The sequence below is a fragment of the Meles meles genome, chromosome 13, assembly GCF_922984935.1.
Source record: "Meles meles chromosome 13, mMelMel3.1 paternal haplotype, whole genome shotgun sequence".
Taxonomy (NCBI): Eukaryota; Metazoa; Chordata; class Mammalia; order Carnivora; family Mustelidae; genus Meles; species Meles meles.
This window is the reverse complement of record NC_060078.1, coordinates 56948391-56965678: the sequence shown is the minus strand read 5'-3', so window position 1 is coordinate 56965678 and position 17288 is coordinate 56948391. Positions and strand designations below refer to the sequence as shown.

Below are 17288 nucleotides of genomic sequence, written 5' to 3'. Positions count from 1 at the left end.
CGAGGCCCTGGTGGCTTCTGTGGGGCTGTGGTGGGCCAGAGGTCACAGCCTTGCGTTGAGGGACATCCACTCCTCAGCGTCTGCTAATTTGGTAATTGTCACATGTGGATGTATGTTTTCCCTTGGCCAGAGTTTCCCATTTTTTCAAGACAAACTGGAAATAAATGTATGTTTGTACATGAACTCTGATTTTTACGTGTTACTAATAAATACAGAATCTTTTAAATTCTTGGGGCATTGGGGAGAGGTGAGACTCTTCAACAGGTTAAATGTGGTTATTGGTTTGTGATCTCTGACCTAGAGCTTAACGTGGGCCCGTGTTCCTGAGCTCTCATCCTCTTCTTTGAGAATTTGGCTCTGACTCAGCCGTGGGCTCCTGCTCTGTGAGCAGGCCTTGGTGTATCCTCTCATGTCTTTTTGCTCTAGTGCCTCCAGTCCCTGTGTGACCTGCGTCTCTCCCCGCACTTCCCTCACACGGCAGCTCTGGATCAGGCCGTGGGGGCAGCGGTGGCCAGCATGGGACCCGAGGTGGTTTTAGAGGCTGTGCCTTTGGAAATTGACGGCTCTGAGTAAGTGTGGCTCTGGCTGGCTTCCTTACGAGCCCCGGGGCAGACGGTTGTTCTCCTTCAGTAGGGTGTTCACTTTTTTGGGGTGAGGTCTCTGTGTGTCACGTAGGGATCAGCGGGAGAGGCGACAGCAGGGCTCGAGCTGCTTCTCGGCTTGGTGGGCCGTGGCTGTTGGGTCTGCTGCCCTCTCACTGGGTCTTCCCTGCCTCCTCCCAGGGAGACTCTGGATTTCCCACGGAGCTGGCTGCTGCCTGTCATCCGGGACCACGTCCGGGAAACACGACTCGGTTTCTTCACCACCTATTTCTTACCCCTGGCTACCACCCTGAAGAACAAAGGTATGGGCCCCACCTTAGTCCTGGAGCCTTGGCTGAAAGGGGTCAGGAAGGGCTCCTAGGACACTCGGCAGTGTCCCTCTGCTAGGCAGGTGGCCAGCCTGTGCTTGAGGGCCTTCCTCCTCCCTTGGAGGCACAGCCAGGCAGCTCCCCCTCACGGGAACCTGCCCTGTGGCAGGCCAACAGTGGCCTCCTGTCCTACTGAGGTAATTAGACAAGAACACACCAGGTTGTATATATGCAGAGCCATTCCTCGTAAAAATCTGACACAACCTCCACATTCCTCAGGGGGGGGTTCTGGTGAACTTAGTTATGATAAAGCCGCGCCGTGGGCCACGGTGTGGTCTTTGTGAAGAGAAGGAGACCTCACGCAGGAACAGGCGTGTTTAGGAGACGGTGAGTTGAACAGGTCAGATTCTGATCTCAGCGGAGCCACCCCGCAGCTGGTGACTGTGGGCAGTTGGTTCAGCTCCTCCGGGTCTGCTCCTCCTCAGTAGACTCTGGGCGATAGCTGCCGTGTGAGCGGGAAGCGTAGTCGTCATGGATGTGCCCAGCACACGGCCTCCCACTCAGAAACCTTACCGTCAAGTAAAACCAGGTTTCGGAACAGTATGTGCATCGTACAGGCCTCTTTATATTTTTAAAAGTGTGTGTGTAAAGAAACGTGAAGGAGTCAGTAGAGGTCGTGGTTGTCCATGGAAGGAGACACCCACTGCCTGTTTTATGTAGATCTTTTAAATTTTTTTCGAATGAACAAGTATCACGTTTCAGTTTGTGGGGAGAGAGGAATCACCCACATTGCTGTTCTCATGACTGGACTTTTGGTTTTGGTAGAAATGAGGCTCCTGGCCTGAAGGGTGCCCAGGGTCCCATTCTTTCCTTGTGTCACACACAGCAATGGATCTGGCCCAGGCGGGCAGGCCAGTGGAGTCCAAGATCTACGATACGCTCCAGTGGCAGGTAAGGGATCAGCTGGGGGGACATGAGTTGGATGGTATGGGGGCCTGAGTGGCGGGACATCACTCTCCTTGACCATCCCTCCCCAACCCCCCAGATCTGGACCCTCCTGCCTGGGTTCTGCACGAAGCCCACAGACGTGGCCGCCTCCTTCAAAGGGCTGGCGCGGACACTGGGCACGGCCATCAGTGAGCGCCCAGACCTGAGGGTCACTGTGTGCCAAGCCCTGCGCACCCTCGTCACCAAGGGCTGTGAGGCGGGTATGTATGGGCCCTAAGGCTGGGAGTGGGGAGTGGGGCAGTAGCAGTGGCCCGGGTCTCCAGGTCTGCTGTGCCTCACTGCCAGAGCCATAGCTAAGACTTTGCAAGGACCTGGGGCTTCTGCTGGGGACCCAAGGAGTTAGGACACTGAAAGCTACCCCTTTTCTCTTTACTCCCACTGTGCTGACAGCTGCTGGGTGTTATCCAGTCGGTGTAAGGGCTTTATCGTGTGTCCGGCTCTTGGCGGACCCACAAGACAGAGTCACAGAGGAGTGTAGAGTATGGGGGCAACTCTTGTCCCAGAGAAGCCCTAAATCCATGGGCTCCAGGTCCTGTCATGAGTCCTCCAAAAGGTTGCCTCGGGGCTGCAGCCCTAAAAGCCAGTGAGGCAGGGCTGACTCCTGCCCCTCTTACACAAACTCTGGTCCTCCTGCCAGAGGCCGACCGTGTGGAGGTGAGCCGTTTTGCCAAGAACTTTCTGCCAATCCTCTTCAACCTATATGGGCAGCCTGTTGCAGCCGGGGACACCCCAGCCCCCCGCCGGGCTGTGCTGGAAACGGTTAAAACTTACCTGACCATTACAGACCCTCAGGTGAGCGCGCTGGTGGAGGGGAGGGAGGAATGCTGTCAGGTGGGTGACTGTTGGGTTGGGTGTGTGGGAAAGGGCCCACCCGCCAGGGTTCGCCTGGGCTCCACCACCTGGGGGATAGGGCACTGGATACCAGCTGCACCTGGGTCGAGGCTGTGTGTGTGGGGTGGGGTGTAGGGAGGGGTGCAGTTCTCTGTGTTTCTCTCTTTACCAACTCCCTCCTTTTCATCCCCTTGCGGCCGCCAGTTGGTGAACAGCTTCCTGGAAAAGGCCAGCGAGAAGGTGCTGGACTCTGCTAGCTCTGATTTCACCAGGTAAAATGGTCCACTTGAGCGGGGACAGCTCAGGCAGCCAGAGCGTGTGTCGAGCAGAAGCCCTGTGGCTTCTCTCTGCTGCTATTTGGGAAGGTTTTGAGATACTGAATGTCCTAGCTCAACAGTGAAGCCTGACTGGCTCCTCCTTCCCAGAGAAGCATTGCAGCCTGTTGGGGAAGGATGTGGACCCTGGTGATACACGGCCCAGGTTCACATCCCACTTAGCTCCACTAATTACAAGCTCTGTGACCTTGGACAGGTTACTTACCTGCTCTGTGAGCTCTTTGTCCTTATCTGTGAAGATGGGCTTGATAATAGACCTGAGCCAGGGTTGTTGTGAGGACCAAAGGCTTAAATGCACAGGAAGCCCCTGGAACCACAGCTGGTTCCTTACGGCTAAACTGGCTTCGAGCTGTGATTATTGTTCCCAGGCTCCTCTGGGGCCCCTGGTCCTCCTCACCCTGACTTCTCCCACCTCTGTACCCAGTAGATAGAAGGCACTGATAGTCTGTGCCCTTCTCCAGCCCACCCTAAGCCCGTCCCTGGTCTCCTGCCCTGAGCAGATTGTCCGTGTTGGATCTGGTTGTGGCCTTGGCTCCCCACGCGGATGAAGCTGCCATGGGCAAGCTGTACTCCACCATCCGGCCCTACCTGGAGGTGAGCCATGTGGGCTGGACTCCCACGGAACCACCCCTGGGGGAAGAGGGGCCTCCTTGGAAAGGTGGGACCTGTCTTCTTATCTGGACCATTCGGACAGACAGAGAAGGCCAGGGCAGGGCCACCTAACTTCTGGAGAGTTGTTTTAGCGGGAGTAACAGAGCTCCTTTGTGATGCCAAAGAGTTAGGCAAAGATGGGGAGAGCGGGGTGCTCCACCCAGAAAGGGGAGTGGGCACACAGGTCTCAGTGCATTCTAGGCACTGCAGGGTCCCGCTGCCAGATGAGTGTCACTGTGAGGCTTGTGAGTGGAGTGGATGGGGGGCCTTCTGCCCCTGCAGCATCCCCTGCCCAGCACAGAGTTAGCCTCCTCCACTCTGCCAGCCCTCTAGAGGCAGGCCGTGGTCCCGAATCCCCCCAGTGCTGGTCAGTTAATGATGGCTGTACTGTGACTGTCCTTGAACAGTGCAGGTGGGGGTGGATGGATAGATGGGGGACCCCAGAGTCCCCTCCTTCACCCATCCCTGACCACCATGTCCCTGCCCAGAGCAAGGCCCACGGAGTACAGAAGAAGGCCTACCGGGTGCTGGAGGAAGTGTGCGCCAGTTCCCAGGGCCCTGGGGCCCGCTTCGTGCAGAGCCACCTGGACGACCTGAAGGCGACCCTGCTGGACTCGCTGCGGAGCACCTCCTCACCTGCCAAGAGGGTGAGGCTTCCAAGGCACCCATGCTCTGCCCACGGGAGGATGGGCACCACTGGGGGAGGAGCACCCTAGAGACAGGGGACTTGAGGGGCATAGGCGGCATTGAGGGGTCCTAACTGTCCTCACCCTGCCCCGTAGCCCCGTTTGAAGTGCCTCATACATATCGTGAAGAAGCTGTCCGCTGAACATGAGGAGTTCATCACTGCCCTTGTTCCGGAGGTGAGGGGTGCAGACGGAGGGTGTATGTGTGTTCTGAGGGGCTCCTTGGAGTGTGGCTTCTGAGGACCTGTCAGGATTGGAGGAGAGCAGTACAGGGGTGAGGGGTGCCTCAGTTCTCTGCCTGGGAGCGTCGGCGCTCCTGCCTACCCCGTTCTGCCTCAGGCCACCAACTGTTCCCTTGGCGGGCAGCTCCGGAGCTCATGTTTAAGATGATTGTCTGGGCAGGTGATCTTGTGCACCAAGGAGGTGTCAGTGGGGGCTCGGAAGAACGCTTTTGCCCTGCTGCTGGAGATGGGCCATGCTTTCCTTCGGTTTGGCCCAAATCAAGAAGGTGAGGAGCTGGGGCACCTGGGTGGCTCAATGGGTTAAAGCCTCTGCCTTCGGCTCAGGTCATGATTCCAGGGTCCTGGGATCAAGCCCCACATCGGGCTCTCTGCTCGGCAGGGAGCCTGCTTCCCCCTCTCTCTCTGCCTGCCTCTCTGCCTACTTGTGATCTCTCTCTCTCTCTCTCTAAATAAATAAATAAATAAATAAATAAAAATCTTTAAAAAAAAAAAAAAGGCGAGGAGCTGGGGTACCTGCTCCGCTCGCAAGTCTCGGGGAGGTATCCCTCCAAACCACTAGCTAAAGACAAAAGGTGGGGAGAGCTGCCTGGCTCTGGAGCGGGCAGGCTGCTCCTCTCTGGGCGGAGTCCTATTCCGTGGGGGGCCCAAGGTGCAGCATGTGGAGTGGCTCTGCCTTTGTGTGACTGTCCTTGTCTCACCCTCCCAGAAGCCCTGCAGCGCTACCTCGTCCTGATCTACCCTGGCCTCGTGGGTGCTGTGACCATGGTCAGCTGCAGCGTCCTGGCCCTGACCCACCTCCTGTTTGAGTTTAAAGGTGAATGTTGCTTCCTTGAAAGCCTGGGGAGCCCTCAGGAAAATGCCCAGAAGGTCAGGGCAAGGTCATTATCAGAATAAGGTAGCTACCACCTTCCTTCTTTGAGGGAGGAGAAAGAACCAAAGCCAAGCCTGGCTGCCTCTTGTCCCTGCTGCTGCCCATGTCATCTTTCCTGCATACCTGCAGTTGCCCTGTGTCCCACTATCAGAGGGGATCAGAGGCCTTCGGGCCCCTGCCCGGATTTTAGTCCCGGTTCTGCCTCTTACAACCATGGGAGACCTTGAGCAAGTTTATGGACCTTGTAGAACCTCAATTTCTTACCTCTAACATGGGAGAGAAAAACACGACTTGCTCACAGGTTGGCTGTACTCTATGCGGAGTGACTAGGACCGTGCTGGGTACACAGAAGTCCCCCAAATGTTAGTTCTAACTCATGTGACCTGACAGGGATCTTGGGTCTGGATGGGGTCCTGGGCGTCTCTGACGGTGGCCCTCTGGAACCCCCCACCCCCACCGCCCCACCAGGTCTCATGGGGACCAGCACGATCGAGCAGCTGCTGGAGAACGTGTGCTTGCTCTTGGCTTCCCGCACCCGTGATGTGGTCAAGTCAGCACTGGGCTTCATCAAGGTGGCGGTAGCGGTCATGGGTGTGGCGCGCCTGGCCAAACACGTGCCGCTGGTGGTAAGCGCCCTCTTCCCCTCAGTGGGTGGCAGCCTGGCCTCTGGCCTGCTGGCACGGACCCAGCAAGCCTTGAGGCCAGCAAGTTCCAGACGTGTGTTTAGCTATGAACCATCTCATGGAACAGGTCATGCAGGAGCCCTGGAAAGGACCAGTAGGGTAACGCATACCGGGCAGGAGTGAGGGGGGTGCATAGTGCCGGGCTGCCTCCTGTGGCCCGCCCCCTCCCCCTTTACAGAACAAGGGTTCTGCAGGCTGCAGGCTGGGAGGCAGGGCCACCCTTTGTTTTACAGATGGAGAGACTGAGGCCAGAGATTTCCCCAGGTCACTATGCTAGTGAGAGTGGCTGTGGGACAAGAACGCAAAGCTCAGAACTGACCCTCAGGGCTTTCCCCACTGCGGGGCCCCTTATCTTGCTTTTTTTTGTGTTTGCATTCTGACCTTCTGGGTTCGAGGAAGCTCCTCTGGACAGTCCGGCTGGCTGCAGAAGGGCCCACAGAGACCCCCAGGGTTCGGTCCCAGCCCCTCAGTTGGGCCCAGGGTGTGCCACCGACTGGGTCTCTCTGGCCCCTACGTCCACCACCTTACTGTTTCCCTTCCAGCTGGGTGGGGTCGCATCACACCTCCAGGTCTCTCTTGCCTCTCTTCTTCATATCTGGCCTTGTGTAAAGGCAAGAAAGGGCAGATGGGGGTCAAGGTAGCCTGCCCCTGCCCTCCTGAGTCTGCTGCCTTACTGGAGACCAGAGATGAGAAGGTCAAGAGCAGTGATCTGTCTTGGGGTGCCGACAGTTTATAAAAGCCTTTCAAAGGGTCATTGGGGCTCTGTGTCCCCAGCTCTGTGGACCCTGCAGAGATCTGCACCATTCGTGGGTCCCAGCTAAGCCCGACGAAGGTGTGCCAATTGTCCCCTCGAGATGAACGCAGGGTGGTGGAAGGGTTGTGTGGACCTGGAGAAGCCTGGCGGTGTTGGGGCCCAGTGTGGGCCATGGCATGAGAGAGGCCTGGGTTCAGTGCTGTCCCTGGCCATGGAGCAGCCACTTAACTCTCTGTGCCTCAGTTTCCTCGTCCGTAAACTGGGGGTCTTGATCGATCTGCCTCATGGGGTTCTAAGGATTCAGTGAGGTAATAAAGGAGAGATGACAGACTATTCGGAAACTCGGAAGCTATAATCTCGGAAGGATAGTCATGGATTGTCACAGAGGAGGCTTAGAGAGAAGGTGGACGGCCGCCAGGTTGTAGAAACACAGTTGGATCAAGGGGTGGGCCAGGAACGGGGTTGCTGCGACCCTCACCCCTTTGCTGTGTGCTTGGTCTGCACCACAGTGAGAGGGCGGACAGGGTAGAGGGTGCCCCTGACCCTCGCTGCTCTGCCCGGCAGATGGAGGCCATCGGGAAGCTTTCAGATGACATGCGGCGGCACTTCCGCATGAAACTTCGGAACCTGTTCACTAAGTTCATCCGCAAGTTCGGGTCTGTGTGCGGGACCGAGGGGGGAGGGCCAGGGAGTAGTTGAGGGGCTTCTAGTCCCCGCAGGGAACCTGCAGAGAGCAGACTGGGCAGGAGGGCTTGGGTTTGAGTCCTGCCCCTGTGGCCGGCAGGGCTCTGGCCGAGCCCTCCTACTTCCAGAGAGCGCTCTGTGGCCCATGCGCCTCACCAACCTCTCGCTGTCCCGCAGGTTTGAGCTGGTGAAGGGGCTGCTGCCCGAGGAGTACCACAAGGTCCTGGTGAACATTCGGAAGGCAGAGGCCCGCGCCAAGAGGCACCGTGCTCTGAGCCAGGCTGCTGTGGAAGAGGAGCAGGAGGAGGAAGAGGAGTCTGTCCAGGGCAAAGGCGACAGGTAAGACCCATAGTGGGGTCCTGCGGACCGGGTCTTCCTCAGCCCACAGCCTGCCCAGCCCATGCTCAGCTGCCCCCACCTCTCCTGGGAACACCCTGACTTGCCACTTCTCTGTCCTTAGCATTGAGGAGATTCTGGCCGACTCGGAGGAGGAGGAGGAAGAGGAAAGGAGCCAGGCCAAGGAGCGCCGGAGGCTGGCCCGACAGAGGAGCCGGGCATGGCTGAAGGAGGGTGGTGGGGATGAGCCCCTCAACTTCCTGGACCCTAAGGTCGCCCAGAGAGTCCTCGGTAAGCAAGAAGTGACTGGTACATGAGTCCAGAAAAGAGGCTTGCCTTGGTGCCCCATTCAGGGGTTAGGGCTGACATCCCCAGAGGCCGGTGGGCACCCCTCGCCACCACAGGCACACACTGTGTGCTGCAGGCACCCTTGTTGTTGGTTTGGAGGGGGCTGTGGGGTGGCTTAGGACTGACCTGCCACCTCTTCATTGTCTGACTCTGCCACGCTAGCCACACAGCCCGGGCCTGGCCGGGCCAAGAAGAAGGACCACGGCTTCAAGGTGAGCGCCGATGGCCGCCTCATCATCCGGGAGGAGGACGAGGACGATGCTGCCACAGCCAGGACGGAGGAGGAGGAAAGCCCAAAAGGTGGGACTGTCGTCCGTTCCGGGAACACAGTGCTGGCCTGAGCAGGGCTGCACTCTCTTGTTCATTCATTCCCTGCCTGTTCATTCACTCACTCGTTCAGCACCCACTTGCTGGGGGAGTGTAAGTAACAGCAGAGACAAGGAGCTTGGAGCTAAGGCAACTTCCTCAAACTTTTTGAGTTTCTCAAACTTTTTTGACGACATTAAGAAATCTTTCTATTGCAAGTTAGCCATTTATACAATACATACATCACCCAGGCAGAACTTTTCAAAACACCGTACTTCCTCTTAAGCATGTGTGATGCACTGTTTTGGCCTCTATTTATTTTGTTCTGCTGCTTTCCCTCTCCTCTTCTCCCATTTTTTTCTTTTTCTCCTTCTTTTTTTTTTTTTAAATGTGAATTTGGCTGAGGTCCGGAACATTTAGAGGTAGAGGACCCAGGCTTGGAGCCTGCCTCCTTCCCTACTGCATGGTCTCCTGCTGTCTGGGAGCAGACCCAGTGAGAAGTCTCCATCCTATGGAGTCTTTCCTGCTCCCCCTCCCCCGTGTCATCCGCTGAATCAGAAAGCCTGTCTTCAGACATTTATCTGCCTTCCTCTTTTTTTTTTCGTTCCCACTGTCCTGATCCCTGGGCGCTTGACTCACTGCAGCCTCCGAACCAGCGTTCTCATGGCACCCACTATACCCAGCTTACCTGCTGTGTGACCGGGGACAATCCCTAACCTCTCTGTGCTTTAATATCCTTATCCCAAAATGGGCATCATACCAGTACCTACTTCAAATGGTTGTAGATAAAGTGGGTAGCCAGAACAGCCGTGTCTGTGTTTGGCGGAAGGGTGACCACACTGGTTCCTGATCCGGTCCCACCGCTGCCCCCCTCACTGCTCTTAGGTTCTAGTCTCCTTGCTCCCTTCTTGCCCAGATGTCCTTGGTGCTGTGGCTCAGTTGGTTGAGCGGCTTCCTTCGGCTGGGGTCGTGATCCTAGCGTCCTGGGATCGAGTCCCATATTGGGCTCCTTGCTCGGCAGGGAGCCTGCTTCTCCCTCTGCTTCTGCCTACTTGTGATCTTTCTCTCTCTGTCTCTCTCTCTGACAAATAAATAAATAAAATCTTAAAAAACAAAACAAAAACAAAAACACCCTTCCCTTCTCCTTCTGCCTCCCTGCTCTTTAAGATCCAATCCGAGTGCTTTTCTGTGGCCCATCCGTGGTCCTCAGGCTTCAGCCTCGTCCCCCAGCGCTCCTGGCAAGCCTGGGCACCGCCCAGCATGGGGCATGTCGTCCCGGGTTGTCTAGTGGTGTTATTTGCTTGTTGATTGACTTTGCCTAACTGTGTCTCCCTGTACTGGTCAGAATTTCATAGGGGAAAGTACAGGTAATATGAAACCTACCCCATGAACCATTTTTGAGCATGTAGACTGGTGATTAGTACAGTCACGTTGTCTGACGACCATCTCCACAACCCCTTTCAACTACAAAACTGACACTCTGTGGCCATTAAACAGCCTCTGCTCCCGGCCCCCACCCCAGCCCCTGACAGTCCCCATTCCAGAATCTGTCTGTAGTCATTTGAATTTAAGTTGGAATCTAGCTGCCTCATGTAAGCAGAACGATGTGCTGTCTGTCCGTGACCCGCATCTTTCTCCCAGCATAGTGTCTGCAAGGCTCATCCGGCTGCAGTGTGTGCCAGAATTTCCTTTGCGCAAACCCTTGGTTTGTTTTAATTGAGATGTTTGTTTTGTGTTGTTGAGTTGTGGGAGGCCTTCACACAGTGTGCACGTTAACCCTTTGTCACCTGTGTGATTTGAAAATACATTCTCCCCTTCACTCTGTAGAGTGCTTTTTCAGTCTGTTGTGTCCCCTGAGACACAGAAGTTCTAAAATTTTGTGATAGTCCATTTTATCTGTTTTTACTTTGGTTGCCTGTGTATTTTCTTGGTTCATACTTCTTTGGCTCTTTCCCTCACAGTGCTCAGCTCATAGAGAGCAAAAAAAGAAAAAGGTTTCTCAAGTAGGAGAATGAGGCTGTCCTCCAGGCAGAGCGGGATGTCTGTGGGGCTGGGGAGTGCCTGACTCCCCAGGAAACCCAGGGTTTTCTTAGGGTCTCAGAACAAGCTGTGTTTATCTCGGAAGTGGGGTCACCACTTCCCTGAGGGGCTGTCATCCCTGGGGCCTAGGATGGGAAAGATAAAGGGGCAGTCAGTGTTCAGGAGTCTTGTCTCGCCCAGAAGGACGTGGGTTTTCTGGGGCTGGAGTTGCCAGCTCCGTCAGCCTGTTGAGACAGGAGAAGGCAGGACGAGATGTGTGTGGGCTTTGGGCAAACGGGTGCTCCCTGCATGCTCACAGGCCTTTCTTCCTTTTGGTTCCAGGGGAGGACGAAGAGATGGCTGATGTGATGGAAGACATGGGTGTCAGGAGTGTGAGTACTTCTGGTGGGCAGCTGTGCCCTCAGGGCGAAGCCTTGGGCTGACAGGTCCTCTGCCCGTCCCTGACTCCCCTCCCCACCAGCTGCACACAAACCCACCTGCCCTGTTTCCTGAATTCACAGCAGAGGCTTGTGGTGGTGCATAGGGGGCAGTCCAGAGGGTATGGTGTGTGTTACAGGGCGCACTGTAGTGGGTGACCAGCTGAAGGAGACAGGCAGAGCCCTTTTTCTCTCCCCCGAGGGCACAAGCAACATCTGGCCTGTGTGTTCCAAGGGCCAGGTTCCTGCGCGGGGCTGGGGCAGCCACCACTGGGGAGTGAACAGGGCCCCACGCGTCACCTCAGCTAATCCTCACAGGTGACGGGGACCCTCATCATCCCCGTTTGCAGAGGGGGCTTGTAGAAAGTAAGTAGGTTATAGGGGTTGTTAGGTGCAGAGCAGGGATTCGAACCCTGGCCTTCCCATCTGAGCCCCAGAATTTAACCCCCTTGGTAGCTCCCAGGATGGAGTGCAGCCTCTCACCTACCCCACCCGAACCAGCGAGGGTGATGTGGGCCCAGCCCCTCACTGTCCTTCCCACGCCCAGCAGACAGCACTTCTGGGGGCACTTTGAAGCAGTGTTTTTCCTCTCTGTCCTCTCACACTGTGGCCAGCCCATCCAGCCTTCCTGGGTGTCCCCCTTGGGACAGGGGAGAGGCAGGGGATACAGTGTTAGTAGTGAAGATGCAGGTCCTGGGGTCCCGTTCCGGCTGCAGCCTGACCTTTCACACTCAGTTCGTCACCTGTCGATCTGGAAGAATTATAGGGCTGGCTTGATGAGATTGGACGTGTCAAGCACATGAGGATAGCATCTGGTGATCTTCTCCCCAAATTACTGCTTTCGTTAATATCATTCACCACTGCCCTGTCCCTGGCCAGATGTCCGTCTTCCCATCAGGGCCCGTCGAGCTGCCTTGTTACCAGAGCTTTGCACCCATGCAGAATTCCATTTGGAGACCTGGGTGAAAACCAGACATAAAAGATCAGAGTTACAGGGTCATAGGGTAGCTGAGGGTCTGAGAGACCCCTGATGCAGGAGGCCCCCTCTGAACAGGAGCGTAAGTTTAAGTTAGAATGCCCAGATGGGCGCTTGGAGCCCTGGGACAGGAGTTCCGTGTGAAGCAGCCAGATGAGATTGCGGTCAGAGCCTGGGCTGGAACCTTGCTTCTGTGCTGTCTAGCTGTGTGATCTTAGACAGTTCCTTACCCTCTCTGAGTCTCCGTGTGCTCGTCTGTAAGTGGAGGGTGGAGTGTTTGGCAGGGAACCTTTTCTACTAACACAGGTTGCTTGCACTTACTGGGAACGTTAATGAGGTGATCATATATCCTTGTTAACGAATGTTGTTCACCACTTCATAGAAGAAACACCAGAAGCTCAAGCATCAGAAGGAGGCTGACGATGAGGAGCTGGAGATACCCCCTCGGTACCAAGGTGAGGCCTCCATGCTTCCCTCTTGGGATGCTGTGTTCCCTGTCCCCTGCATTAGCCGGGGAGTTGCAGGCGGAGCCACGCGTTTGCATGGCCGCATTGTAGTCAGTCAGCACCGACAAAGATTGGCCAATATGTCACCCAGGACTGGGCTAGGGCCTGAGAGTGTCAGGGCTTGGGGGTCAGGAGATCTATACATGGAACCCCCAGCCCTTCTGGAAGCCCCTGAGCCCCATCTCTGTCCCACCCACCGAGGCCTTCCATGAGGCTTGCAGCACACCCCTTTTCCTGGGAGAGGGGGTTATCCGCATCTCTTGTCCAGCCCTGAGTCGGGCTGGGTTTGGGGAGACTATCTTAGTCTGGATGGATGGAAGGTGGCAGCTGGGAGGGTCTGTATTGGGCCTGCCCAGGGGGTTCCCCTACTCATTTCTCTTTGGTTCCCTGAGCTGTTTGTTTCCCCGGAGCATCTGTTAGAGATACCTGCATGGTTGCCTACGGCCAGGGGAGGTCTCTGTTACTCACCTCTGGCCCCCTCCCCTGCGGGCAGCCTCTGGCCTTGAGTGCCCCAGCAGAGCCCCTGCGGTGCATCTGGAGGGACAGGGGCTTCTGTGGCAAGTCCCCAGCCGCAGGAGCAGGTTTGTCCTCAGAGTCTTCCGGCATCCTGACCCAGCTAGAGAGCCTCCTGGTTTCTCCCTCCGTGGCCTCCTAGGCCAGCGCCCAGTTCATTGCCTCTGCTCTGAGGTGCTGTGGTGTGGAACCGGCCAGTATGGCACAGACCCTGGGGCGGAACGGACAGCTGGTGCTCTGCTGTGAGGCTGACCTGGCCCAGTCCTGCCGCTTCTCTGAGCTTCCAGTTTCTCACCTGTGAAAGAAAAAGCGGGGTTCATCCGGATCATCTCAGAGAGTCCTCCTGAGTCATTGTTGTAGGATTCCACTCATGAGTGTGTTCAGATCCGGACTGGAAATGCCAGGTGACCTTGGAAGCACCTGGGTGTCTATACCTGCAGTTCACAAGTCCGTACAGCGGGACGAGAGCTGCCTTTCTCAGTGTCAGTGTGCACCCCGAACGAGCTGAAGCCTAAAGTATCTCGTTCTACAGATGAGGTTAAAAGCTCCAGAAACTCAAGAGACTTGCTGAGGTTTCAGCCGGTCATGGTTCAACAGGGAGCTGGGTTTGGGTCTGACTTCCAAGCCTGTGTTTTTTCTCTAGAGCAGACAGAGCAGATTTGGCTTTGGAGACTGTGGGGTGGCTTATGTTAGCGGACAAGGTGTGTGTTCTCAGAGGTCACTGGTCAGTCTTTGCAGCTTCAGGGCCACTGACGAGCCCACTGGTCTAAACCGTCAAGCCACTAGACAATCCCTTCTCGAGGAAGGCTTTGTCCTTGCTGGGTAGGGGACAGAGCCAGCTGCTAGCCTTGATTTGTCTGCTCCCTGGCAGCTCTGCAGAGAAGGTGCCCATTCTCATGGGAGGATGGTGCCCTGGCTTTGCCTGATTGATGGCCTCTGTGTTCTCCCTTTAGCTGGAGGCTCTGGCATCCACCGCCCTGTGGCCAAGAAGGCTGTGCCTGGGGCCGAGTACAAGGCCAAGGTAAGAGCCATGGGTAGAGACAGAACCCCGGGGAAAGGGCGAGGGCAGCTGTGTGGGCCAGACTCAGGCCACAGTGACGGGCACACTGAGGACCTGTTAGCATCTCATCTGGCACAGACTTGTTGGGCACCACTGCAGGGATGTGAGTGCCCTTGGTGCCACCAAGGCACAGAGTGAAGGGGAGGACACAGGCCCTGTTAAGTCAGGAGCAGGGAGGAAGGGCAACCTTACGCTCCTGGCTGATTCTGTGTCTATGGCTGAGCAGAAAGCAAAGGGTGACGTGAAAAAGAAAGGTCGGCTCGACCCCTACGCCTACATCCCCCTCAACAGAACCAAGCTCAACCGCAGGTACGTGCTGGGTGGTGCAGGGTCGGCTGGGATGGTGGCTGTGGGGCTGGGAGCTCTAAGCTCCAAAGAGGGGAGGGCCTCATTCTCAGTAAACTCTTCAGCTTAATGGCTATTTCCCAGTTTTTTAATTTGGACTTTTTAACGTGCACCTTCACACCATTGGCACACACGTGTGCTGCTGACCAGAACTGCTCTTTCAGGCAGGGGAGCGCCCAGTCTGTCCAGATCACGTGCTGTCCACTGCCAGGCAGCACCCTTTCCCCCTGTTCCTCCTAATGCTGGGGGAGCCACCTTTCAGCATTATGGTGAGGGGGACCGCCTGTCTTCAGGGAGACATGACCTTTCTGTTCCTTTCCCTGCAGGAAGAAGGTGAAGCTGCAGGGGCAGTTCAAAGGCCTGGTGAGAGCTGCCCAGCGGGGATCCCAGGTGGGACACAAACTCCGCAGGAAGGATCGTCGGCCCTGAAGCCCCGGGGCCCCCAGAGCTGCTCTGTGACCCAGCCTAAGGTCCCCCTGCAGCTCCTGAGCTGCTTTGACATCAGCTCCAGATGCTCGAGGTTCTGGCACAGCCTGGATTCAGAATGACTTATTGGACAGGGCTTGGCTTCCAGAGAGGCACCCAGGATTTTGGAAGCTCCAAACTAGAGTCGCCCTTCAGAGCTGTCCCTAAGGCCTAGGGATGGGAATGTGGCCTCACTGCCTCCGAGGAGGCCAGTGAGGCCGCTGTGCTTCCTGCCCAGAGTGGCCGTGTGCCAGAGCAGAGCTTCCGTTTCTTCCAGCCGCTTATAGCCATATGGCGCTTAGCCTGGCTGTGGTCTGGGTGTGTAAGATTTGCTGTGACCAGGGGTAGAATAAACGGGCACCACCATGCGTTATCCTTGGAAGCACTGTGCTTTATCACCTGCGCCTCCGGGGCAGAACCGTGTCCAGCTGTTGGCAACAGTAGCTTGACTGCTTCTTGGCCGGTCCCGGCATCCGGTCTCAGGCACTGCAGGTAGCCCTGGGTCGGGCCTTAGGACTTGCCCAGGGACACCCACCTGTGTCAGGAGGTCTCCCCGGCTTCACTGTACAGCTCCAGTCAGAAGGTGACATTTGGAGGTGTGGGAGGCATGGTAGTGCTCTGGAGCCGGTCTGTGGAGCAGCCGAGAGTTGCTTAGAGCCATGGCACTGGCTGCCCCAGGCCGCCTCGCACACAGCTTTCTCCCAGCAGCTGTGTTTCCTGATTCACTGAAGCGTTTACTGAGCCCCTCCGAGTGCCGAGCACAGCAGGATCTCCTGCCTCCCTGATCATCATGTCCTGGTTTCCCAGGCAGGTAGACAAGTTGTGCAAAGAGCAGCATGCTTTGTTGGTCTGGAGTCGAGGGAATAGTAGTGCTGACTTCCCATTGCCTCTGAGGTCACTTTATCAGACAGGGGACCCCTGTGTGTGTTTTCTTAAAGGGCATCAAGAAGCAAGGAACCCTGGGGCTTTTCCCAACAGGAGGAATGTTCCCCTAGCATTTGACCCATAGCTTTACTCCTCTCAAATTCTCTCCATTTGCCATGAGACACCCCCCCCCCCACCCACACACACACATACTCAATAGTTTCCATTCCAGTTTCATGCCCTTGGCTCAGATAATGCTCCCAGGAGGCCCTGTGTGCAGGAGCTCCAGTCTTTTTTTTTTTTTAGGAGCTCCAGTCTTGATTTGATCCATCCACCCCCAAATGAGGGCATCTCTTCCTAGTGATTTGGGGGCTAGGAAGTGGAGAGGAACCACACTTCACCCAGAGGTGGCACTCTTTCCATGCCTTGTTCACAGAAAGACCGGGCTTGGAGAGCCAGGACGGTGGTCGCAAGAGATGGCTATTAAAGATTTGCCAACGTGATCTAACTGACCCCTGTGGTTACACTTAAGTACAAACAAGGCCTATCGTAGCCCTCTGCTGTTTCCTTTGTCAGGAAATCAGCCACGTGCCAAAAGACACTCCGTGAGAGTAGGAATGAGGATAAGCCAGTTGCCCAATGTTGATATTTTTAACAAAAAGTCTGAAACCAACTTGCTTACTATAGTGTGCTTTCCAGGGACCTTCATTTTCTTTAAAATGTGGGGCTGGAGCAAGTGTCTAGAAAGGCTGCTGTTGGGGCACCTGGGTGCCTCAGGTGGTTAAGTGCCTTCAGCTCAGGTCATGATCCCAGCATCCTGGGATGGAGTCCCACATTGGGCTCCTGGCTCTGTGGGGAGTCTGCTTCTCCCTCTCCCCCTGCTTATGCTCTCTCTCTGTCTCAAATAAATAAAATCCTTAAAAAAATTGTTGAGGGGGGAACCTGGGTGGCTCAGTGGGTTAAAGCCTCTGCCTTTGGCTCTGGTCATGATCTCAGGGTCCTGGGGTCGAGCCCTGCATCAGGCTCTCTGCTCAGCGAGGAGCCTGCTTCCTCCTCTCTCTCTGCCTGCCTCTCTGCCTACTTGTGGTCACTGTCAAATAAATAAATAAAATCTTTAAAAAAAATAATAAAAAATTGTTTAGGGACACCTGGGTGGGTGCCTGCCTGTGGCTTGGGTCGTGGACACGGGGTCCTGGGATGGAGCCCCTCATTGGGCTCTTTGCTCAGTGAGGAGCCTGCTTCTCTCTCTGCCTGCGGCTCCCCCTGCTTGTGCCGTGTGTGTGTGTGTGTGTGTGTCTGGCAAATAAATGGATAAAATCCTTTTAAAAAAATAACTTCTTTATGAAAAAAACGGTTAAAAAAAAGGTTCGTATTGCTGATGTACTGAATTCCATATTCTTGTGGAAGTAGACTTCAAATGCAAATTATCTTAAAGCAGGGGCGCCTGGGTGGCTCAGC

General features: G+C 55.8%; 1 protein-coding gene across 1 annotated transcript in view; it reads left to right on the top strand.

The window, feature by feature from the left end:
• RRP12 (ribosomal RNA processing 12 homolog) overlaps nt 1–15339 on the top strand; it is a 30367-nt gene extending 15028 nt beyond the window's left edge. Inside the window, exons 14-34 of the mRNA XM_046026538.1 lie at nt 427–569; nt 783–904; nt 1797–1861; nt 1956–2118; nt 2556–2710; nt 2954–3021; nt 3585–3678; nt 4224–4382; nt 4518–4598; nt 4824–4929; nt 5370–5477; nt 6003–6160; nt 7536–7627; nt 7833–7994; nt 8116–8282; nt 8502–8639; nt 11007–11056; nt 12460–12532; nt 14050–14117; nt 14383–14465; nt 14828–15339. Of these exons, the coding sequence (XP_045882494.1) occupies nt 427–569; nt 783–904; nt 1797–1861; nt 1956–2118; nt 2556–2710; nt 2954–3021; nt 3585–3678; nt 4224–4382; nt 4518–4598; nt 4824–4929; nt 5370–5477; nt 6003–6160; nt 7536–7627; nt 7833–7994; nt 8116–8282; nt 8502–8639; nt 11007–11056; nt 12460–12532; nt 14050–14117; nt 14383–14465; nt 14828–14930 (2358 nt within the window). The 3' untranslated portion in view covers nt 14931–15339. The remainder of the gene's footprint in view (nt 1–426; nt 570–782; nt 905–1796; nt 1862–1955; nt 2119–2555; nt 2711–2953; nt 3022–3584; nt 3679–4223; nt 4383–4517; nt 4599–4823; nt 4930–5369; nt 5478–6002; nt 6161–7535; nt 7628–7832; nt 7995–8115; nt 8283–8501; nt 8640–11006; nt 11057–12459; nt 12533–14049; nt 14118–14382; nt 14466–14827) is intronic.
• The last annotated feature ends 1949 nt before the right edge of the window (nt 15340–17288 follow it).